Source organism: Heterodontus francisci, chromosome 32, assembly GCF_036365525.1.
Source record: "Heterodontus francisci isolate sHetFra1 chromosome 32, sHetFra1.hap1, whole genome shotgun sequence".
NCBI lineage: Eukaryota > Metazoa > Chordata > Chondrichthyes > Heterodontiformes > Heterodontidae > Heterodontus > Heterodontus francisci.
The window spans coordinates 2,017,791-2,043,191 of record NC_090402.1 but is presented as its reverse complement, the minus strand read 5'-3'; the positions used below and the strand labels follow the sequence as shown (position 1 = coordinate 2,043,191).

The window sequence follows — 25,401 nt, the reverse complement described above, 5'->3', positions numbered from 1 at the left end:
TGTACTGATTGATTTCTCTGCTGGTTGATTGATTTCTCTGCTGGTTGATTGATTTCTCTGCTGGTTGATTGATTTCTCTGCTGGTTGATTGATTTCTCTGCTGGTTGATTGATTTCTCTGCTGGTTGATTGATTTCTCTGCTGGTTGATTGATTTCTCTGATTTCTCTGCTGATTGATTTCTCTGCTGTGTTCTTTCATGCCTATCAGTCTCATGGGAAGATGGTGAGTACTTGCAAGTAATCTGCTCAAAAACCCTGTGTGTTGCAGGATCTGCAACTCCATCTTGAATGTTGGTTTAAAATGACCAGCTCTCTACGCTGGGGCCTTGGGATTTCCAGCTGTCTTATACTGGGCTCAAACTTTGATCTTTGCTAAAGAGAGAAAATGATTGATAAATGGAGTGTGGGTTTCAGTGATTCATCAGATGGAGAAACACACGGGACAGAACCTTTCCTAAATAACATCTGGGGACTGAGCATCACACCATGTTAGTTAGTGCTGCTGGATTCTGAGTGCATGTTTACCCGGTAATAGTTTGTGTTGCTGGTTAGCGAGTGAATGTTTATTTGGTTTGTGCTCCAGAGGGTCGATGACCCTCAGAGTTTCAGTGTCTCACAGTTGTCGATGGTTTCAGTTCTGTTTAAACAGGAGAAGAATCTGAGCCCTGAGCAACAAGATGCAGCAAGAGATCACAGCCTGACTATCAGCTGCTCTTCCTAAGTAATGGGAAAGATCATAGTGCAGACTGCTTCATAAAAGTCTTTAATTTAAGGATGAAATGAGAGCAGTAATTTCAACATTATAGTGTTAAGATAATCAAATTTACAGAGGAAACAGCAGTCGAGAGGCTGCAAACTGGTTAAAGCCAGTTTTCTCAGTATGGGACTGGAAAGGGGCCACACTCACAGCTGGCATTGAGATTGGGAAGAGACAGTAACATTCCTCATACCAAATATACTAAACGAGACCAGATTCCCAAACTAATCAAGCAATTCATCCAGGGCTGGCTGCACAACCTGGACCAGAAAGAAAGCAAGTTAGAAACCATTAACACAATTGTGCAAATAAATGGAGGCAAATAGGAGGATGGTTATATCATCTATCACGTGCTGGCTCCAGGGACAAGGTGGGGCAGGAGGGGTTGGGGGAGTGGTCAGAGCGGGTGTGGGGCTGGGGGAGAGGGTGGGGGAAGCACGGTCATAGCGGGGCCGGGGGGTGCGGGGCGGGTGGGGTCAAGCGGGGCTGGGGGGGGCGGTTGCAGTCAGAGCATGGGTGGTAGGGTCGTTGGGGGATGGGTGGGGTGCGGCCAGAGGGGTCAGAATGGAGTCAGAGTGAGGGCTGGGGTAGGTGGTTGGTGGGGGGATGGTGGGGGGTGTGGCGGAGTGGGGGGTGGGGTCAGAGTGGGGCGTGGGGTCAGAGTGGGGCCGCGCGGGGGGGGTTGGTTGGTTGGTGGTGTGGGGTCGCGTGGGGTCAGAGTGGGGCCGCGCGGGGTGTGGGGTCAGAGTGGGGCCGCGCGGGGGGTTGGGGGTGTGGGGTCAGAGTGGGGCCGGGGGCTGCAGCAATGACGAGGAAAGCTCATTCTGAGAGCAGGGACATTCTGCAGGAAGAAGATTTAATTATTTTCAAGTGTCCAAGGGAACTGAGTTGACTGTGCCCCTCGGGCGGGTGAATTTCCCCTGGGTGTGCTCTGGTTTGTGGGATCAGTGAGTCTGACATTGTGTCTCTGTGTTTATAATGGGAGAATTTTGCTCTTGTGTTTTTCAGTGGTCCTACGCTTTTTATTTAATTCACCTTCAGGGAAAACAGGGGTTCCAACTGTTCTGTAAAACAGAGGATATGAAGAGGAAGTGGATGGAGCAGTTTGAAATGGCACTGTGAGTCTGCAGCAATGACCCATCTGCAATGTGACTGTGGGCTGCAGTTCAGGGCTGACGTGCTGTCATTATTCTGGACTCAAATTTAACTTGTGAAACCAGCTTGGAGAGATCTTTCCGGCCGAAGGGCCTGTTCTGTGCTGTATGTTCTATGTTCTATGTTCTATGTTCTATCTCTATGAATGGATTTATCATGTTGTTATTCACTGCAAACAGAATATTCTCCCTTCTCCCCAAACGACGTGTGGAATAGTGGTAATGTCACTGGACTAGTAATCCGGAAGCTCAGACTAATGGGCATGTTCAAATCTCACCACGGCGCCTGGTGGAATTTAAATTTAATTAATACAAAATCTGGAATTGAAAGCTAGCCTCAGTAATGGTGCCATGAAACTATCATTGATTGTCATAAACACCCATGTCATTCACTAATGTCCTTTAGGGAAGGAAATCTGCTGTCCTTACCTGGTCTGGCCTACATGTGACTCCAGACCCACAGCAATGTGGGTGGTTCTTACGTGCCCTCTGAAATAGCCCAGCAAGCCACTCAGTTCAAGGGCAATTGTGGATGGGCAACAAATGCTGACCTGCATTGATCGATTCAGTGAGTGTGTAAAACTGTGACAGCTGGAGTTCAATGTGGGGATGTGAAGTCACCCACTTTGCACCCAAGAAAGATCAGTCAGAGAATTTCCCAATGGGGAGAAGCTGGGAGCTGTGGAGAAGCAGAGAGATTTAGGGGGCCAAGTAAAGAAATCAATAAAAGCTGGTGAACAGGTACAAAAAAAAATTAATGAAATGCTGCCGTTTATCTCAAAGGGGTGGAAGTTGTGTCACAGCTGTACAGAGTTCTGGTCAGACCCCAGAGTAACTGTGTTCAGTTCTCAGGAAGGATATATCAGCCTTGGAGTGGGTGCAGCACAGATTCACCAGAGTGATACTGGGGCTAAAGGGGTTAAATTACGAGGATAGCTTACATAGAATTACAGAGAATATACAACACAGTCACAAGCCTTTCATGCTGAAGATTCCTGGCCAGTGTTTGAGCTTCTCTCGAGCCTCCTCACATTCTTCCTCATCTATCTCAGCATAACCCTCTATTCCCTTAGACAAACACAAAAGCAAAATACTGCAGATGCTGGAAATCTGAAATCAAAACAGAAAATGCTAGAAATACTCAGCAGGTCAGGCAGCATCTGTAGATAGAAAAACCGAGTTAGTGTTTCGAGTCTGTAACCTTTCATCCTTCTAGCACAACCTCTACTTCCTAATGCTATCCCTCTGGAAATAAAGCCTAGTGCTTGGTTTGCTTTTTTATGGTGTTATAGAACAAAGAACAGTACAGCACAGTAACAGGCCATTCGGCCCTCCAAGCCTGCGCCGATCTTGATGCCTGCCTAAACTAAAACCTTCTGCACTTCCGAGGACCGTATCCCTCTATTCCCATCCTATTCATGTATTTGTCAAGATGCCTCTTAAACGTCGCTATTGTACCTGCTTCCACCACCTCCCCCGGCAGCAAGTTCCAGGCACTCACCACCCTCTGTGGAAAGAACTTGCCTCGCACATCCCCTCTAAACTTTGCCCCTCGCACCTTAAACCTATGTCCCCTAGTAATGACTCTTCCACCCTGGGAAAAAGCTTCTGACTGTCCACTCTGTCCGTGCCGCTCATAACTTTGTAAACCTCTATCATGTCGCCTCTCCACCTCCGTCGTTCCAGTGAAAACAATCCGAGTTTATCCAACCTCTCCTCATAGCTAATGCCCTCCAGGCCAGGCAACATCCTGGTAAACCTCTTCTGTACCCTCTCCAAAGCCTCCACGTCCTTCTGGTAGTGTGGCGACCAGAATTGCACGCAATATTCTAAGTGTGGCCTAACTAAAGTTCTGTACAGCTGCAGCATGACTTGCCTATTTTTATACTCTATGCCCCGACCGATGAAGGCAAGCATGCCGTATGCCTTCTTGACTACCTTATCCACCTGCGTTGCCACTTTCAGTGACCTGTGGACCTGTACACCCAGATCTCTCTGCCTGTCAATACTCCTAAGGGTTCTGCCATTTACTGTATACCTCCCACCTGCATTAGACCTTCCAAAATGCATTACCTCACATTTGTCCAGATTAAACTCCATCTGCCATTTCTCTGCCCAAGTCTCCAACCGATCTATATCCTGCTGTATCCTCTGACAATCCTCATCACTATCCGCAACTCCACCAACCTTTGTGTCGTCCGCAAACTTACTAATCAGATCAGCTACATTTTCCTCCAAATCATTTCTATATACTACAAACAGCAAAGGTCCCAGCACTGATCCCTGCGGAACACCACCAGTCACATCCCTCCATTCAGAAAAGCACCCTTCCACTGCTACCCTCTGTCTTCTATGACCGAGCCAGTTCTGTATCCATCTTGCCAGCTCACCTCTGATCCCGTGTGACTTCACCTTTTGTACCAGTCTGCCATGAGGGACCTTGTCAAAGGCTTTATTGAAGTCCATATAGATAACATCCACTGCCCTTCCTTCATCAATCATCTTCGTCACTTCCTCAAAAAACTCAATCAAATTAGTTATGAACCTGTATCACTGCTTTTAGTGATTTGTGTATTTGTACCCCCAGATCCCTTTGTTCCTGTACCTATTTAAATTTTTATTTTCCAAGTAATACATTATTTTTCTTACCAAAATGTAATACCTCTCATTTATCGATACTTAATTTATTTGCCAATTATATGCCCTTTCTTCAAGTTTATTGTTGTCTTCTTGTAATCAATTGCAATCCTCCTCTGCATTGACAATCCTCTCAATTTGGGGCCATCTGCAAATTTAGAAATTGTGTTTTTGATTCCAAAGTCTAAATCATCAATATAAATTGTGAACAACAGTGATCCCAGCTCTGATCCTTGTGGGATCCCACTTTCCACCTTCTGACACCCAGAATAACTACCCTATACCCCTACTCTCTGTTTTCTGTCTTGTAGTCAGCTAGTTATCCAGTCTGTTACTTGCCCCCCCCCCTAACTCTGCATGTTGTGACTGTCTATTTTATGGCACCTTAACGAAAGCCTTTTCGAAATCTAGATATATTATATCTAATATATTACCCTCGTCTACTCTCTCTCTTATCTCTTCAAAGAACTCAATGAGGTTGGTCAAGCAAGACTTGCCATTTTGAAATCCATGTTGACGATTCATTATATTTTTGGTTTCTAGCTGTTTTTCTATTCTCTCATTCAGTACGGATTCCATTATTTTTCCTACCAATGATAAGCTGACTGGCCTATAGTTCCTGGGACATGTTCTATCTTCCTTCTTCTATATAGGTATAATGTCACCTATCTACCAGTTCTCTGGGTCTACACCTTTTTCGAATGAATTATTATGTATAAGTAACAGCGCCTCTGCTATCTTTTTCCTAGATTATTTTAAAATGCGAGGATGCAATCCATCTGGACCAGAAGGTTTATCCTCTTTATTTTAAATGCAGTTATATCATTTCTAATCTCATCTTTCGATGTCATGTCCACCTGATCCAATCCCTGGCAAACACTGAAGCAAAGTTAATATTTCTTCCACTTCCCTCTTGCTGCCTGTGATTTTATCCTGAACATCCTTAATGGCCCTATTCCCATTCCCACTTTCCCTTCTTTAACTTGTAGAATATTTTACTAATTTGTCCTATGTTCCCTCATGATTTCATTTCATAGTTCCTCTTTGCCTTCCTAATTGTTCTTTTGACTCCTCTGCTTATCTCTTCGTATGCTCCCTTGTCATGCCAACAGGATGCTCCTGTTGTCCCTGTACTTGGTGTATGTCTCTTTCCTTACCCTCAACTTTTCCCTTATGTCTTTATTCACCAATGTGTCTTATTAGTGTTTGGTTTGTTCTTGTTTTTAGGGGAATATTTTTTGGGGGGTTTTGTTGAACACCGTTTTAAATATTTCCCATTGATGTTCTACATTGTTTGTCAATATCGTTGTCCATTTTATTCTCCAAAATTCTATTCTCAGCCCCTCAAAAGCAACGTTTCTCAAATCCATTACCCTGGTCTTTGTCCTTCTCAATTTTTATCCTAAATTGGATTATAATTATGGTCACTATTGCCCAAATCTTCCCCTACTTTTACTTCTCTTACCTGCTCTGATTCATTCCCTATTACCTGATCCAGTAGTGATTCCTCCTTTGTTAGTTTTTTTTTAACATAAATTGGGTTGGAAAGGCATTCTGTACATATTGTCAGAACGGCAGTCCCTTATCCCCTTTACCTACCTCCTCTGGCTAGTTAATTTTGGGCTAGTTAAAATCCCCCGGGATTATTATTCAATGTCTGTTACTCATTCCCCTAATTTGTTTGCATATCTTTTCCTCACTTCCCTTCCACTATTAGTTGGTCAATGCACTACACCTGTTAGTGCGGTTGATCCATTATTATTATTTACCTCTATCTATATGGATTCTATTCCTGTCTTGTTGATAACTGTGTCCATTTACTTTGCTTCCATTGTTATTCCTAATAAGTACAGATACTCCACCTCCCCACTTTCCCATTCTATCTTTTCTAGAAGTGTTATACTAGAAAAGATCGGATGCCCACCAAAGCTACTAAGTATCATCACCTCATTCCATGACAATATGAAAGGCACAATTCAACATGGTGGCTCCTCATCAGAGCCCTTTCCTATCCTGAGTGGCGTGAAACAGGGCTGTGTTCTCGCACCCACACTTTTTGGGATTTTCTTCTCCCTGCTGCTTTCACATGTGTTCAAGTCCTCTGAAGAAGGAATTTTCCTCCACACAAGATCAGGGGGCAGGTTGTTCAACCTTGCCCGTCTAAGAGCGAAGTCCAAAGTACGGAAAATCCTCATCAGGGAACTCCTCTTTGCTGACGATGCTGCTTTAACATCTCACACTGAAGAGTGCCTGCAGAGTCTCATCGACAGGTTTGCGGCTGCCTGCAATGAATTTGGCCTAACCATCAGCCTCAAGAAAACGAACATCATGGGGCAGGACGTCAGAAATGCTCCATCCATCAATATTGGCGACCATACTCTGGAAGTGGTTCAAGAGTTCACCTACCTAGGCTCAACTATCACCAGTAACCTGTCTCGAGATGCAGAAATCAACAAGCGCATGGGAAAGGCTTCCACTGCTATGTCCAGACTGGCCAAGAGAGTGTGGGAAAATGGCGCACTGACACGGAACACAAAAGTCCGAGTGTATCAAGCCTGTGTCCTCAGTACCTTGCTCTACGGCAGCAAGGCCTGGACAACGTATGTCAACCAAGAGCGACGTCTCAACTCATTCCATCTTCGCTGCCTCAGGAGAATACATGGCATCAGGTAGCAGGACCGTATCTCCAACACAGAAGTCCTCGAGGCGGCCAACATCCCCAGCTTATACACACTACTGAGTTAGCGGTGCTTGAGATGGCTTGGCCATGTGAGCCGCATGGAAGATGGCAGGATCCCCAAAGACACATTGTACAGCGAGCTCGCCACTGGTATCAGACCCACCGGCCGTCCATGTCTCCGCTTTAAAGATGTCTGCAAACGCGACATGAAATCCTGTGACATTGACCACAAGTCGTGGGAGTCAGTTGCCAGCGATCGCCAGAGCTGGCGGGCAGCCATAAAGACAGGGCTGAAATGTGGTGAGTCGAAGAGACTTAGTAGTTGGCAGGAAAAAAGACAGAGGCGAAAGGGGAGAGCCAACTGTGCAACAGCCCCGACAAACAAATTTTTCTGCAGCACCTGTGGAAGAGTCTGTCACTCCAGAATTGGCCTTTATAGCCACTCCAGGCGCTGCTTCACAAACCACTGACCACCTCCAGGCGCTTACCCATTGTCTCTCGAGATAAGGAGGCCAAAGAAGGTATACCCTGCAAGGTTTAATGCCCAGTCCTCATTTTTCTGTAACCATGTCTCAGTTATCCCGACTATATCTGGTTCCTTGTGAAGTAGTATTGTATTCAGTTCCTCTGTTTTATTACAGACACTGTGCATTGCTGTACAGACAGTTTTAATGATTTTTAATAGCAGTTCCTCTCGCGTTTTAACTATCTTTTTATACTCTTCTGTAACTCTGTTTGTTCCCTGCCATTTATGTCCTCCCTTATTTTAGTCTCTCCCATGCTCTCTATTCCAGTTTCATTTATATTTAAGCTGTTTCATTACATGTGGATCTTTCCCCAATCTTACTAGTGTAAAGCTTTTGCCAATTTACCCTTTCCACTAGGACCCACTCAGCTTTTAGTGGAGCCCATCATATTGGTACAGTTCCTTCCTGTCCCAGTACTGGTGCCAGTGTCCCATGAAAAGGAACCCCTCTTTTCCAAACCAGTCCTTTAGCCATGTATTAATTCTCTTGAATTGTCTGCTCCCATGCCAGTTTGCACATGGCTTGGGCAATAATCCAGAGATTATTACTGTCCAGGTCCTGTTTTTAATTCAATTTGGAACTTCTGATACTCCCTCAGCAGGACCGCCTCGCTGTTCCAACCTGGGATGCTTGTTCCAATATGGCCCACGACAATTGGATTTACCCCCTCTCTATCCAAATTCTAATTGCACAGACAAGGTTTACATTCCCTTGAGAATAGCAAATTAGGAGGTGATCTAGAACAAAGAACAGCACAGGAACAGGCCATTCGGCCCTCCAAGCCTGCACCGATCTTGATGCCTGCTGAAACTAAAACCTTCTGCACTTCTGGGGACCATATCCCTCTATTCCCATCCTATTCATGTATTTGTCAAGATGCCTCTTAAACGTCGCTACCGTACCTGTTTCCACCACCTCCCCCGGCAGCAAGTTCCAGGCACTCACCACCCTCTGTGTAAAAAAACTTGCCTCGCACATCCCCTCTAAACTTTGCCCCTCGCACCTTAAACCTATGTCGCTATGATCTAATTGAGGTATTGAAGACGATTAAAGGATTTGATCGGGTCGATCGAGAGAAACTATTTCCTCTGGTGGGGGGAGTCCAGAACAAGGGGGCAGAACCTTATAATTCGAGCCAGGCTGTTCAGGGGTGATGTCAGGAAGCACTTCTTCACACAGAGGGGAGTGGGAATCTGAAACTCTCTCCCCCAAAAAAGCTGCTGATCAATTAAAAACTGATTGAGCATCAGTTAAAAATTTTCAGGATTAAGGTCAAGATTTTTTGTTGGGTAAGGACATCAAAGGTTAAGAAACCAAGGCAGGTAGATGGAGTTAAGATACAGATCAGCCGTGATCTAATTGGCAGAACTGGCACAAGCAGCTGAATAGCCTCTTCCTGTTCCTGTGTAACAGGCTCGAGAGGGGCTGAATGGCCTCCTCCTGTTCCAGTGCTCACCTTGGTAAAGATCGTTCCCCTACTTATCTGGGATTCTGTCAAATGCTACTCAGTTCACTCCGAGGCTATTACCACCCTTAGGTGCTCCTGGAGCTGATTTGTGTGTCTGTGAGGTGGTTCTCCGTTCCAGTGGGTTCAAGTGTCACAAACCAGAATTACCAGATTGTACCATAACCAACTATTGGTGCAGCGGAGGGTGAGGGGATTAATTAAATAAATAGTTTCAATATATTTAAGGAGCAAAGCCTGCAGTTGATAATTTTCTCAGTTGCATTCTTTTTTTTCAGGTCAAACATTAAACCTGAGAAAGCGACGGCAAATTATCACAGCTTCCAAATGACAACGTTCGAAAAATCCACCAACTGCAAAGCATGTCGGATGTTGCTGAGGTAACAACAGAATCTCGCAGTCCAGACCCCCACCCCGGGGGGAAACTCACAGTTCAACAGCCCCCAACCACAAGGGAACACAGTCTGTACCCCCTCCCCCACCAACCACAAGGGAACACAGTCTGTACCCCCTCCCCCACCAAACACAAGGGAACACAGTCTGTACCCCCTCCCCCACCAACCACAAGGGAACACAGTCTGTACCCCCTCCCCCACCAACCACAAGGGAACACAGTCTGTACCCCCTCCCCCACCAACCACAAGGGAACACAGTCTGTACCCCCTCCCCCACCAACCACAAAGGAACACAGTCTGTACCCCCTCCCCCACCAACCACAAGGGAACACAGTCTGTCCCCCCCCCCTCCCCCACCAACCACAAGGGAACACAGTCTGTACCCCCTCCCCCACCAACCACAAGGGAACACAGTCTGTACCCCCTCCCCCACCAACCACAAGGGAACACAGTCTGTCCCCCCCCTCCCCCACCAACCACAAGGGAACACAGTCTGTACCCCCTCCCCCACCAACCACAAGGGAACACAGTCTGTACCCCCTCCCCCACCAACCACAAGGGAACACAGTCTGTCCCCCCCCTCCCCCACCAACCACAAGGGAACACAGTCTGTACCCCCTCCCCCACCAACCACAAGGGAACACAGTCTGTACCCCCTCCCCCACCAACCACAAGGGAACACAGTCTGTCCCCCCCCTCCCCCACCAACCACAAGGGAACACAGTCTGTACCCCCTCCCCCACCAACCACAAGGGAACAGTCTGTCCCCCCCCGTCCCCCACCAACCACAAAGGAACACAGTCTGTACCCCCTCCCCCACCAACCACAAGGGAACACACAGTCTGTCCCCCCTCCAACCACAAGGGAACACAGTCTGTACCCCCTCCCCCACCAACCACAAGGGAACACACAGTCTGTCCCCCCCCCTCCCCCACCAACCACAAGGGAACACAGTCTGTACCCCCTCCCCCACCAACCACAAGGGAACACAGTCTGTCCCCCCCCTCCCCCACCAACCACAAGGGAACACAGTCTGTACCCCCTCCCCCACCAACCACAAAGGAACACAGTCTGTACCCCCTCCCCCACCAACCACAAGGGAGCACACAGTCTGTCCCCCCTCCTCCCCCACCAACCACAAGGGAACACAGTCTGTACCCCCTCCCCCACCAACCACAAGGGAACACACAGTCTGTCCCCCCCCCCTCCCCCACCAACCACAAGGGAACACAGTCTGTACCCCCTCCCCCTCCAACCACAAGGGAACACAGTCTGTCCCCCCCCTCCCCCACCAACCACAAGGGAACACAGTCTGTACCCCCTCCCCCACCAACCACAAGGGAACACAGTCTGTCCCCCCCTCCCCTACCAACCACAAGGGAACACAGTCTGTCCCCCCTCCCCCACCAACCACAAGGGAACACAGTCTGTTCCCCCCCTCCCCCACCAACCATAAGGGAACACACAGTCTGTCCCCCCACCCCACCAACCACAAGGGAACACACAGTCTGTCCCCCCACCCCACCAACCACAAGGGAACACACAGTCTGTCCCCCCACCCCACCAACCACAAGGGAACACATAGTCTGTCCCCCCTCCCCCACCAACCACAAGGGAACACACAGTCTGTCCCCCCTCCCCCACCAACCACAAGGGAACACACAGTCTGTCCCCCCACCCCACCAACCACAAGGGAACACACAGTCTGTCCCCCTCCCCCTCCAACCACAAGGGAACACAGTCTGTCCCCCCTCCCCCACCAACCACAAGGGAACACAGTCTGTTCCCCCTCCCCCACCAACCACAAGGGAACACACAGTCTGTCCCCACCCCCCAACCACAAGGGAACACAGTCTGTCCCCACCCCCCAACCACAAGGGAACACAGTCTGTCCCCCTACCCCAACCACAAGGGAACACAGTCTGCCCCCCCCCCCAACCACAAGGGAACACACAGTCTGCCCCCCCCACAACCACAAAGGAACACACTCTGTTCCTCCCCCCCAACCACAAGGGAACACAGTCTTTTCCTCCCCCCAAACCACAAGGGAACACATTCTGTTCCTCCCCCCCAACCACAAGGGAACACACTCTGTTCCTCCCCCCCAACCACAAGGGAACACAGTCTGTTCCCGCCCCCCAACCACAAGGGAACACAGTCTGTCCCCCCCCCAACCACAAGGAACACACAATTTGTCCACCTCACACCCCCCCCCCCCCCCCGAAAGAAACGCTCAGTCCGGCCCGCATGCCCCCCTCCCCAGAACGCACTCAACCTGCAATTATCATCAATTACAAATAAATAACTGACTGAGGTGGAACCAAACAGGGAATCAACACACTCACAATAAAAGGTGGTTAAGAATATTAAATATTAAAGATAAAATACCTGTTTCCTTTAGTGAACCATTAACTATGTCACCTTCAGTTGTGACTAATTGCCGACATGCACAACACTGCTTTATCCAAACAAGCAGCTGGTTAGCAAACAGTAAGATCCACAAAACGGCAGAGGGGCAACAGCTAGTGAATGTCACAGATTCACAATACAAACGAAGCAGACGTTCTATGTTGATGGTCAAACTGTGTTTGTCCAGGAAATCCGAGAACAAGAGACCTGAATCAGCAGGTCGTGGATTCAAACCCCATTCCAGTGATTGAGTACATAATCCAGGCAGTACTGAGGGAGTGCTGCACTGCCGGAGGGTCAGTACTGAGGGAGTGCTGCACTGCCGGAGGGTCAGTACTGAGGGAGTGCCGCACTGCCGGAGGGTCAGTACTGAGGGAGTGCCGCACTGCCGGAGGGTCAGTACTGAGGGAGTGCTGCACTGTCAGAGGGTCAGTACTGAGGGAGTGCCGCACTGCCGGAGGGTCAGTACTGAGGGAGCGCCGCACTGTTGGAGGGTCAGTACTGAGGGAGCGCCGCACTGTCGGATGGTCAGTACTGAGGGAACGTTGCACTGCCGGAGGGTCGGTACTGAGGGAGCGCCGCACTGCCGGAGGGTCGGTACTGAGGGAGCGCCGCACTGTCGGAGGGTCAGTACTGAGGGAGTGCCGCACTGTCGGAGGTGCCGTCTTTGGGATGCGATGTTAAACCAAGGCCCTGTCTGTTGTCTTGGGGGTGTGGAAGATCCCATCGCTCTCTTTCAAGGAGGTGCATGGGAGTTCTCCCCAGTGACCAGTATTCCTCTTCTGACTAATATGGCCAAAAATAGACGAACTGGTCATTAATCTCATTTGCAGAAATGTGGGATCTGTCTGTGTGCAAATTGGCTGCCAACATATCAGTGTTAATCACACTATAAAGGAGACTGATTGGCTGTGAACTCCTTTAGGGCTCCTGATGACATGAAGTCCAATAAGTATACAAGTTTATTCGATTTATGATGATGATGTTTCTGGGATGTTGTGACAACTCCCTGCCTCTTATTGAACAGCATCCTGGGATGTTTAACATCACTCGAGCAGGCAGATGGGTTGTTGACTGGACATGTGATGAAAGGATTCCTCAAAGCTTGTGCTTTTTGTCAGTGTTAAAGTTAAAGGAAATTTTAGCACCTTTCCTGACACACAGCATGTCTGTCACTGTTTCAGGATTCGAGACGGATTGGGTGTGAGGCCGATCTGTTTGATCGATCATGCACAAACCGCTTTCTCTCTATATCTGATGCATCTCCAGTATTTTCTGTTTGTGTTTCAGTCCGTTTGTTAATCAACTTTCTTGTTTTGTACTTTTCCCACAGAGGGATCTTCTACCAGGGCTACACTTGTTCTAAATGTGGTGCTGGAGCCCATAAAGAATGTCTCGAGACAGCAGCACAATGCAACCTCCGTACGTAATCCACAACCCACACTGTTATTGGGCAGGGCCGAAGAAGGATCACTGACCCGAAACGTTAACTCTGCTTCTCTTTCCACAGATGCTGCCAGACCTGCTGAGTGAATCCAGCATTTCTTGTTTTTGTGCCTGGAAATACTTAGCCTGCAGTCCACCCTCTGTATTCAATCAGTTTAATTGACATAAAATGTGAATAACTTTACAAAAATATCCTTAAGTCCTGCCCACCGATTTAATACTGAGCATAGTTACCTCATCCAGGGATGGAGCTTACTGGGTTTAGAACAATCAGCAGATCGTGTTTCTTCCAGACACTGGATGAATGACACATGAAGGGTCCTTCAAACATCTTGGGTGGATTTTCTCTTCATTGAGCTGAAACACTGAGTTTCAAACACTCCCAGGACAGGTACAACACGGGGTTAGATACAGAGTAAAGCTCCCTCTACACTGTCCCCATCAAACACTCCCAGGACAGGTACAGTACGGGGGTTAGATACAGAGTAAAGCTCCCTCTACACTGTCCCATCAAACACTCCCAGGACAGGTACAACACGGGGTTAGATACAGAGTAAAGCTCCCTCTACACTGTCCCCATCAAACACTCCCAGGACAGGTACAAAAAAAAAAGGTTTGGCTGCTGCCTAATTGGAGGTGCTGTGTAGTTAACAAGGTGTGGCTGTGTGCTGGAGACTGGAAGCTGGAGGCTGTGTGACTGTGCAAGGAGAAAGACTGAGATTGAAAGAAAGTTTTTTCCATCTATCCTTATTCCAAAAGAGGAAAACAGGAAGCCAAAAGAACTGACAGCTCTTGTGTGTTTGGCTTTTTTGAAGCCCTTTCATTGATTGTTGTGGGGAGAGGGAAAGAAGAGACCAGAAGATCTTGCATGGGGCTGTTTTGTTTCAACAGGGAGCTCCTATTCAATGCTGTTAAACACAGGAGCTCCCTGTTCAAACAAAACCTGTGTTTAACAGCATTGAATAGGAGCTCCCTCCCCACCCCACTGAGCTAGCCTGGGATAGCTGGAGCTGCCCCGGTGAAGAGACTTTCTATTTTCTGTTTTCCCTCAACATCGGAAGCAGAGTGTGCCTGGGCAGCTTACAGCTGTCCCCAGTGTAGACATCGCCATCCCCCCTCCCCCACCACCAACTGGAAGACCAGCGAAAGGATTGCCTTAAAATAACAGCTACAAAGAGATTGGCTCCTCCTGACCTTCCTCCTCTTCAGCCTCTCTCCCCTTGCCATAACCTCCATTTGTGTATTTTTGGGACAGTCTGTTTCTTTTTTCCCTTTCTCGTAAACTCTTTTATTCAATAATGGGTGTGACTCTTCTACCCCACAGCTTCACAGTCCTCTCCGGTGGCGGGGCCTTCCTATGCTGCAGCAGCAGCTGCAACTGCTCCTGTATCCCCGTTACCATTTAAAATCTTGACGTCAAAGCATGGGGTGAAGGGTTACACCCACCCAACCATGACTATTGAAGCTTGCATTAAGGCAATGGCCGAAGTTGTCAGCCCCTCGGCCATTGTTGCAGCCTCAAAGTTGTACGGGAAGGCTGTGTTTTTCCTGAAGACTGAGCGGGCGGTGGCCCCGGCCCTGAGCAAGGGGCTCACCGTGGGCAGGGCTTTCCTGCCAGTGGACTCTCTGGGGGCCACTGCACAGCATGTGATTCCATCGAATGTCCCGCTCTTTATTCCCGATGAGCTCCTCCTCCCCCACCTGCACCATCTGGGGGAGGTGAGGTCAGGGCTCACCCCAGTCCCACTCGGTCTTTGGCAGAACAGTCTCCGACATGCCTACTCCATCCGCCGCCAGCTGTTCATGCAGCTGGTGAGGGAGGAGGTCACGGAGGGCCAACTTAATGTAGAGTTCCGGGGGACGGCCTACCGCGTCTTCTGGACCTCGGACTGGCTGCAGTGCCATGCCTGCAAGGGGGTGGGGCATGTTCGTAAGAACTGCCCCAACCTCCCGGCTGCCAACTCCACCTCGGCGGCCTAGGGTGGCGCCACTGCACCTCCTCCCACTCCCCCTACACATCCAACCGCTCAGTTGGTTCCAGAGGCTGTGGTTTTCACAGCCTCCGGCAGGGAGGGTGGGTGCCCATCCGAGTGGAAGGAAGACGCGGAGAAAAAATAAATGCCGAGAGGCGTGTTCCCTGGATACCGTGGCACAACCCGAGCCTGAGCTCAGCCCAAGGCCTGATCCTGGGGAACGCGACTGCCCCAGGGCTGGGCTTAGGCTCAGGGTGACCAAACAAAAGAAGGGTGCGGAGGCCTTTGATGACATGGAGGTCTCTGAGCCTCTGCGCCCTAGTGGACAAAAGAGGAGATGGCACCCCTTCAAAGAGGTAACACAGGGCCCAGAGGTGCAGGGCCCATCTGTTGGAGGGGAGCTGTCTCCTGGTTCAGGTCCCCAGGTTCCCCCTGCCACCACCACCATCAAGGCTGTAAAGTCTGGGCAGGAGCTCCCTACCCCACAGGATGGAGGGGAGGGGGAGACCCCTTTACATATGGCGCCTCCTGGGGGAGCAAGTGGAGCCTTGCTTGTGGTGAGGGAGCCTGGGGACGTTCCTGGTGAAGCCTCCCAATCTGCCACTGGGTCGGGTGTCCTGAGTGGAGGGGAGGGCGAGGCCCCGAAGGGTCGGCCCTCCCAGCCAGAATCCACTCCTGATCAGGATGTACCCGACCCAGTTATAGTTGAAAATGATGCCTCGTCTGCTGGGTCTGTGGGTGCTGGCGGGGCGGGAGATGGCCTCCTCTCTCCACCTCCGGTCTCAGCTCCGGCTGGATTTCCGGAGTCGGGAACTTCCATCTCGCCTTGCCCGCTCACTGGCCTGGGAAGCAGGTGGAGGAGGGTCCTGAACCGCTGGCACCCACAGGCTCCAGTTCCATTCAAGAACCCAATGAGGACTCCTCCGCCATCGATCCTGGGGGTGGGATCGTGACGGAGGCAGGACCAGCTGGCGCAGCTGGGACGTCCGTCCCACAGTGTGTGGTGGATGTGTCGGCCGCTGGCGGTGACGACCCGGAGGAGGATGGGGACTCGGTGTGGGACACGGAGGACGATCTTGAATCCATTGCCTGTGAGGTGGTGGACTCCCTCATGCTTCCCACCGAGTCTCCTCGCATCCCCACGGCGGAACTCCGGGATTTCCTCACGGCTTGCAGAGGTTGCCACAGTAAAGTTCAGCTGGCCCTCGGCCGTTGGTCGAATCTGGCGCTGATCATCCAGTCCGTCCGTGCCGCCCTTAAGAAAGCGGGGAAGGGCACGGGCGTGAAACTGGTTGAGAGGCACTGGTTGAAAGCGTTCCTCAATGGGTTGCTGGGGGAGTGGAGGGCCAGATGCACTTTCACTCCCTCCTCACAGTGAGGTGTTGGTGACGGTTTCTAAGTACTTTTCACATGAAGATAACCATAGCCAGCCTCAACATCAACGGCAGCAGGGGGTCTCACCGCAGATTACACAATCTCACAGTTCTCAGGGAAGGGAGATACGCGGTGAGCTTTCTGCAGGAAACCCACACCGTTCCGGGAAACGAAGCCACCTGGCTCCTGGAGTGGCAAGGTGGGGTCTACATGAGCCACCTCACCCCTATTTCTAGTGGGGTGGCTATCTTGTTGGCCCCGACTTTTCAGCCGGAGATCTTGGGGGTCAAGGAGCTAGTGCCGGGCCGCTTGCTCCACCTCGCCTGGGTAGTGTGCCGCTCCACTTTGTGAACGTGTATGCGCCCAGACCCGGCGTGTTGCAAGCGTGCTTCTTTGAAGAAGTGTCCGCTCTCTTGAGCTCCATCGATAGCGGCAAGTGCATCGTCCTCGGGGGGGATTTTAACTGCACCCTCGACGTGGGAGATCGCTCCGGTCCCCAGCGCAGCCAAGCGTGCGGTGGAGAAGTTGAGGGGACTGATCAGTTCCCTTTACTTGGTGGACGTCTGGCGGAATCTCCATCCCGACGCCAGCGCCTTCACGTGGAGGTCTGGAGGAGGAGGGTCCCGAATCGACCGCCTCTACTTTTCGCAGGCGTACGTCTCCCGCGTTTCGGCGGCCTCCATGCGGATGGTGCCGTGCTCGGACCACCACCTGGTGTGGGCGGAGTTCACTCCGCTCCGCATGCGGGCGGGATCAGCGTACTGGCACTTTAACAACCGGCTGCTGGAGGACGAGCGATTTCAGGACTCGTTCTGTCGATTCTGGGCCAACTAGAGAAGGAAGCAGGGGGGCTTCCCCTCCTTGAGGCTATGGTGGGATGTGGGCAAGACTCACATCCGCGTCTTCTGTGTGGAGTACGCGAAGGGGTCGACCAAGAGGCGGGAAGCCGAGATCGGGCGCCGAGAGAGGGCGGTGCTTGACTTGGAGTCCCGCCTCGTTCATGCCGTCGCGTACCCGGCCCTGTGGCAGGCGTACAAAGAGAAGAAGGGCGCGCTGAGGGACCTGCAGCTCATTGGGTCCCGAGGTGCGTATGTGAGGTCGCGGATCCAGATCCTGGAAGATTTGGACCGTGCCTCACCCTTCTTCTACTCGCTGGAAAAATGGCGGGGGGTCCGTAAGCAGCTCATTGAGCTGCTGGCCGACGACGGATCCTCCATCACGGATCCGGAGGGAATCGGCCTCCTGGTCCATACTTATTACAGTGCGTTGTTCTCTCCGGATCCGTCCAGCGAGGATGCGCGCAGAGTTTTGTGGGAGGACCTGCTGCAGGTCAGCCCGGAGAGCGCCAAAGGATTGGAGGCTCCGCTCACGTTGGCGGAGCTGACCGGCGCCCTCCACCAGCTCTCAAGGGGCAAATCCCCAGGGCTGGACGGGTTGACCGTGGAGTTCCTCGGCGTTCTGGGACGTCCTGGGGGACGATTACGCGCGGGTCCTGGGGAAAAGCCTGGCGACCGGGGAGATGCCCCTCTCGTGGTGCAGGGCGGTCATCGTCCTGCTGCCGAAGAGGGGCGATCTCCGCCTGCTTAAAAACTGGTGTCCGGTCTCCCTCCTCAGCACGGATTATAAGATCTTTGCCCGGGCTATGTCTACCCGCCTGGGCTCCGTGCTGGCACACATGATCCGCCCTGACCAGTCCTACACGGTCCAGGGCCTGTCCATCCAGGACAACATCCACCTGGTCCGAGACCTGATCCATCTTTCCCAGAGGACTGGTCATTCGGTCGCCTTTCTCTCCCTTGATCAGGAGAAGGCGCTCGATAGGGTGGATCACGAATACCTTTTCGGGACTCTGTGCGCTTTTGGACTCGGGCCGCATTTTGTGGCCCGGGTCCGACTTTTATACGCCGCCGCAGAGTGTCTGGTCAAAGTTAACGGGTCCTTGACGGCGCCCCTTCGCTTTGGGAGAGAGTGCGTCAGGGATGCCCCATGTCCGGCCTATCGTACACCATCTGCGTGGAGCTGTTCCTGTGCCTGCTTCACAGGAGGTTGACGGGATTGGCTCTGCGCGAGCCGGCCATGCGGGTCGTCCTCTTGGCTTATGCCGATGACGTGCTTCTCGCGGTCACAGATCCCGTTGACTTGCGGAGGATGCGCGACTGTTAGCAGACCTTTTCTGCCGCGTCCTCCATGTGGATCAATTGGGAGAAATGTTCCGGTCTCCTGTTGGGTCAGTGGCGGGTGGACTCCCTGCCGGAGGAGATGACACCTTTTGCATGGAGCACCATGCGCCTCCTCTATCTGGGAGTCCACCTTAGCCCCGTTGAGGAAGCCTGGCCGGCAAACTAGCAGGAGTTGGAGGCGAAAGTCACCGCTCGGCTGGGGCACTGGACAGGACTGCTCCGAGTGCTTTCCTACAGGGGCTGAGCGCTGGTCATAAACCAACTGGTGGCCTCGAAGCTGTGGTACCGGTTGGTCACTTTGGCCCCGCCCCCTCCATTCGCCACCAAGATCCAGAAGAAACTCGTCGATTTCTTCTGGGGCAAGAGGAAACACTGGGTCTCTGCCGCGGTCCTGAGTCTCCCGATCGAGGAGGGCGGCCAGTCGCTGGTGTGTGTCTGCATCCAGGCTGTGACTCTCCGCCTTCGGACCCTGCAGAGATATCTGTACATCAAGCGTCCTCCCAGATAGTGTGCACTGGCGACACATTTTTTCCACCAGTGTCACTGCCTTCAAGACGACACGCAGCTCCCAGTGGAGTCCGTTAGCCGCGCCTCTCTGACGGAGTTGCCTGTCTTTTACCGGGATCTATTCTGAGTCTGGAACATGGTCGCCTCCAGTCAGGACGCTCCCCCGCCAGTGGAGGAGTAGCCGAAGCCCCCGGGACGCCCCTCACTGCGGGTAGCGACGGGGCTCGGGAGAGCGGAGCGCTCCCGGCCGAGCTGACCCCCACTCGGCCAGAAATGCTCATCGGACCCAGTCCCCGAAACCCTGCTCGGGAGCCAGTCCCGCACAACCCGAGCCACCTCTCAGAATTGCCCTCCGTGCCATTCCAATCGGTGTGGAGGGGTTTTCTGTACGGGCTGCTCCTGCACACTCTGCACTTCCTTGCCCTCGTCAGCCGGCCAGACACGCCCTGGTGGTCCGCGTTGCCATCTGGCGGCGAGGGGAAACACCGATGGAGATCTCTCTACACGGGAGTCCTCCCCCTTTACATCGGGGACCTCAGGTGGAGGGTGTTGCACAGGGCAATAGACTTTTAAGCAGGTTAGAACATAGAACATAGAACAGTACAGGCCCTTTGGCCCACGATGTTGTGCCGACCCTTTAACCTACTCTAAGATCAAACTACCTACATACCCTTCATTCTACTATCATCCATGTACCTATCCAAGAGTCGCTTAAATGTCCCTCATGTATCTGCTTCTACTACCACCGCTGGCAGTGCATTCCACGCACCCACCACTCTCTGTGTAAAGAACCTACCTCTGACATCTCCCCGAAACCTTCCTCCAATCACCTTAAAATTATGCCCCCTGGTGATAGCCCTTTCTGTCCTGGGAAAAAGTCTCTGGCTATCCGCTCTATCTATGGCTCTCATCATCTTGTACACCTCTATCAAGTCACCTCATTGGGGCGAAGAAGGATGAGAGAAAAGCCCTAGCTCCCTCAACCTTTCTTCATAAGACATGCCCTCCAGTCCAGGCAGCATCCTGGTAAATCTCCTCTGCACCCTCTCTAAAGCTTCCACATCCTTCCAAAAATGAGGCGACCAGAACTGAACACAATATTCCAAGTGTGGTCTAACCAGGGCTTTATAGAGCTGCAGCATAACCTCGCGGCTCTTAAACTCAATCCCCCGTTAATGAAAGCCAACACACCATACGCCTTCTTAACAACCCTATCAACTTGGGTGGCAACTTTGAGGTATCTATGGACGTGGACCCCAAGATCCCTCTGTTTCTCCACACTGCCAAGAATCCTGTCTTTAAGCCTGTATTCTGCATTCAAATTCGACCTTCCAAAATGAATCACTTCACACTTTTCCAGGTTTTAGTTTTAGAGATACAGCACTGAAACAGGCCCTTCGGCCCACCGAGTCTGTGCCGACCAAGGTTGAACTCCATCTGCCACTTCTCAGCCCAGCTCTGCATCCTGTCAATGTCCCGTTGCAACCTACAACAGCCTTCCACACTATCCACAACTCCAGCAACCTTTGTGTCATCGGCAAACTTACTAACCCAGCCTTCCACTTCCTCATTCAAGTCATTTATAAAAATCACAAAGAGCAGATGTCCCAGAACAGATCCCTGCGGAACACCACTGGTCACCGAGCTCCAGGCTGAATACTTTCCATCTACTACCACCCTGTGTCTTCTATGGGCCAGCCAATTCTGTATCCAGACAGCCAAATTTCCCTGTATCCCATGCCTCCTTACTTTCTGAATGAGCCTACCATGGGGAACCTGATCAAACGCCTTGCTAAAATCCATATACACCACATCCACTGCCCTTCCTTCATCAATGTGTTTTGTCACATCTTCAAAGAATTCAATAAGGCTTGTGAGGCATGACCTGCCCCTCTCAAAGCCATGCTGACTGTCTCTAATCAAACTATGCTTTTCCAAATAATCATAAATCCTGTCTCTCAGCATCCTCTCCAATAATTTGCCCACCACCGACGTAAGACTGACTGTTCTATAATTCCCAGGGTTATCCCTATTCTCTTTCTTGAACAAGGGAATAACATTTGCCACCCTCCAATCATCTGATACTACTCCAGTGGACAGTTGGGACGCAAAGATCATCGCCAAAGGCGCGGCAATCTCTTCCCTCGCTTCCCGTAATTTCCTTGGGTATATCCCGTCTGGCCCTGGGGACTTATCTGTCCTCATATCATTCAACATTTCCAGCACATCCTCCCTCTTAACATCAACCTGTTCGAGCATATCAGCCTGTTTCACGCTGTCCTCACAAACGACCAGGTCCCTCTCACTAGTGAATACTGAAGCAAAGTATTCATTAAGGACCTCCCCTACCTCCTCTGACTCCAGGTACAAGTTCCCTCCACTATCCCTGATCGGCCCTACCCTCACTCTGGCCATCCTCTTGTTCCTCACATAAGTGTAGAACGCCTTGGGATTTTCCTTAATCCTACCCGCCAAGACTTTTTCATGTCCCCTTCTAGCTCTCCTAAGTCCATTCTTCAGTTCCTTCCTGGCTACCTTGTAACCCTCCAGAGCCCTGTCTGATCCTTGCTTCCTCAACCTTAAGTAAGCTTCCTTCTTCCTCTTGACTAGCTGTTCCACATCTCTTGTCATCCAAGGTTCCTTCACCCTACCATCCCTTCCTTGCCTCATCGGGACAAACCTCTCCAGCAGTCGCAGCAAGTGCTCCCTAAACAACCTCCACATTTCTGTCGTGCATTTCCCTGAGAACATCTGTTCCCAATTTATGCTCCCCAGTTCCTGCCTAATAGCATTGTAATTCCCCCTCCCCCAATTAAATATTTTCCCATCCCGTCTGCTCCTGTCCCTCTCCATGACTATAGTAAAGGTCAGGGAGTTGTGATCACTATCACCGAAATGCTCTCCCACCGAGAGATCTGCCACCTGGCCTGGTTCGTTGCCAAGCACCAAATCCAATATAGCCTCCCCTCTAGTCGGCCTATCTACATATTGAGTCAGGAAACCTTCCTGGACACACCTGACAAAAACTGCTCCATCCAAACTATTTGCACTAAGGAGGTTCCAATCAATATTAGGGAAGTTGAAGTCACCCATGACAACAACCCTGTTACTTCTGCACCTTTCCAAAATCTGCCTCCCCATCTGTTCCTCCGTGTCTCTGTTGCTATTGGGGGGTCTATAGAAAACTCCCAATAAAGTGACTGCTCCTTTCCTGTTTCTGACTTCCACCCATACTGACTCAGTAGACAAACCCTCCTCGACGACCTCCCTTTCTGCAGCTGTGATACTATCCCTGATTAGCAATGCCACTCCCCCATCTCTTTTACCTCCCTCCCTATTCCTTTTGAAACATCTAAACCCCGGAACATCCAACATCCATTCCTGCCCCTGTGATATCCACGTCTCCGTAATGGCCACAACATCGTAGCTCCAAGTACTGATCCATGCTCTAAGTTCATCACCCTTATTCCTGATACTTCTTGCGTTAAAATAGACACACTTCAACCCATCATACTGGCTGCAACTTTGCCCTGTCAACTGTCTAACCTTCCTCGCAGACTCTCTGCACGCTGTATCTGCCTGTTCAACAGCTACCCCATCCACTGATCCGTAGCTCCAGTTCCCATCCCCCTGCCAAACTAGTTTAAACCCTCCCGAAGAGCTCTAGCAAACCTCCCGCCCAGGATATTGGTGCCCCTCCAGTTCAGATGCAACCCGTCCTTCTTGTACAGGTCCCACCTTTCCCAGAAGGTATCCCAATGATCCACATATCTGAATCCCTCCCTCCTATACCAGCTCTGTAGCCACGTGTTCAGCTGCACTCTGCTCGTCCTGCCTTTTAGCTTCCAACCTAACTCCCGATATTCGCTTTTCAGGTCCTCATCCCTTTTCCTAGCTATGTCATTGGTACCGATGTGTACCACGACTTCTTGCTGCTCCCCCTCCCCCTTAAGAATCCTGTAGAATCGATCCGAGACATCCCTGACCCTGGCACCCGGGAGGCAACATACCATCCGGGAGTCTCGTTCGAGACCACAGAATCTCCTGTCTGTTCCTCTAACCATTGAATCTCCTATCACTATCGCTCTCCTATTCTCCCCCCTTCCCTTCTGAGCCACAGAGCCAGGCTCAGTGCCAGAGACCTGGCCGCTGTGGCTTTCCCCTGGTAGGTCGTCCCCCCCCAACCGTATCCAAAACGGTATACTTATTATTGAGGGGAACGGCCACAGGGGATCCCTGTACTGTGCGCCTCATCCCTTTCCCCCCCCTGATGGTCACCCAGCTACCTTTATCCTGTAACTTAGATGTCACTACTTCCCCATAACTGCTCTCTATCACCCCCTCAGCCTCCTGAATGATCCGAAGTTCCTCCAGCTCCAGTTCCCTAACACGGTTTGTGAGGAGCTGGAGTTGGGTGCACTTCTCACAGGTGAAGTCAGCAGGGACACAAGTGGTGACCCTTCCCTCCCACGTCCTGCAAGAGGAGCATGCAACTGCCCTAGCTTACATCCCCTCTGCACTAAATTGACAACAGAGAATTAAAAAAAATAAAGGAAAACCTTACCTTACCAAACCCTCCACACAAGAGTCCTTTTTTTTTGGTTAGAGGAGGAGGATGGGTGGGAAACACTACACGTGTAGTGTTTCGGGTTTAGCCACTGCCCGAATAGATGCTGCCAGACCTGCTGAGTGATTCCAGCATTTCTTGTTTTTGTGCCCGAATATACAAGTTCACTTACCCAGCAGTCCCCGTGTCCGCGTCCGCCGAATCACGAGGTAAGTACTTTATAGTGAAACTTACCTTCCCGTTTCTGGCGCGTTTTTTGAAACCTCCAGTGCTGCTGCTCCTCGGGCTGTTCTGGCTCCTCTCACTCTCTCCCTCACGGGTTTTGGCGCACTTTTTGAAACCTCCGGTCCTGTTGCTCCTCGGGCTGCTCTGGCTCCTCTCTCTCTCTCTCTCCCTCACGGGTTTTGCCACTTTTTTTTTGTGCCTGTACTTTCTGCGGCCTGCACGAGTCCGTGTTTCACATATATACGGAGTGTGCGAGGTTGCAGCCCCTCTTTGAGTACCTGAAGGGGCTGCTCATCAAGTTCTGGCTGCACTTCAGTCCCACACTCCTGATCTTTGGGCACCCGGGCGGAGGGGCGTGGGCCAGGAGGAGGATCTCCTCGTCGGTCTGCTCCCGGACCTGGCTAAGGTGGCAATTCACAGGTCCAGGCTGCGGGCCGTCGGGGGGTCCGTCCTCCCTGATTGCCTGCCCTTCTTCCATGGTTACATTCGTGCCTGGGTGTCCCTGGAGAAGGAGCATGCGGTGTCCGCCGGTACGCTTGGGGCCTTCCACGACCAGTGGGCACCGCAGGGACTGGAGTGCATTGTCGATGCCGAGAATGGCATTTTAATTTGAGTTTTTGGTTTATTTATCTGTCTTTAATAAAGTTATTTTTAAAATATAAATATGTCTATAAAGGGGGCCTGAGAAATAAAGGCCCCCTCAACATAAAATATATAAAAGGGGCCTGGGGTATAAAGGCCACCTTATATAAAAAAAAAAGGGCTTCGCTACAGAGTATGTTCACACTTAGCTGAACCCCACTAATATCTTTCACCCCATCTGACTGCAGCATCTGTATCCAATCAATAATTGCATCCTGGTTCTATAATTCCTTGTTAAATGGAGTCTGGCTAAAGTGCATCAAATTAAAATTTAAAAACAGGTTAAGAGTTGGGTTCAGACTGCCCAAAATCACCCATTTGGCTGCTTTAATTAAGCTATCTTGTGATATGACCATTGAGTGTCTGCAGATCACCATCTGCTGCTGGTTGTGCATCAGTTTGTGTAACTGTGGGGAATGGCCCTCATTTGCCTGGCTGCTGATGATGATCCAACTGCTGCTGC

At 51.0% G+C, this 25,401-nt stretch overlaps 1 protein-coding gene across 7 annotated transcripts in view; it reads left to right on the top strand.

Moving 5' to 3' along the window:
• Positions 1–25,401, top strand: part of vav2 (vav 2 guanine nucleotide exchange factor) — a 292,220-nt gene that overhangs the window by 247,612 nt on the left and 19,207 nt on the right. For all 7 annotated transcript variants that reach the window (XR_010968976.1, XM_068012004.1, XM_068012006.1 and 4 more), the window contains exons 15-17: positions 1,766–1,875; positions 9,499–9,600; positions 13,358–13,446. Coding sequence is in view for 6 of the 7 variants with exons in the window: in XM_068012004.1 (XP_067868105.1) it covers positions 1,766–1,875; positions 9,499–9,600; positions 13,358–13,446 (301 nt within the window). In the remaining variant the exon portion in view is untranslated. The remainder of the gene's footprint in view (positions 1–1,765; positions 1,876–9,498; positions 9,601–13,357; positions 13,447–25,401) is intronic.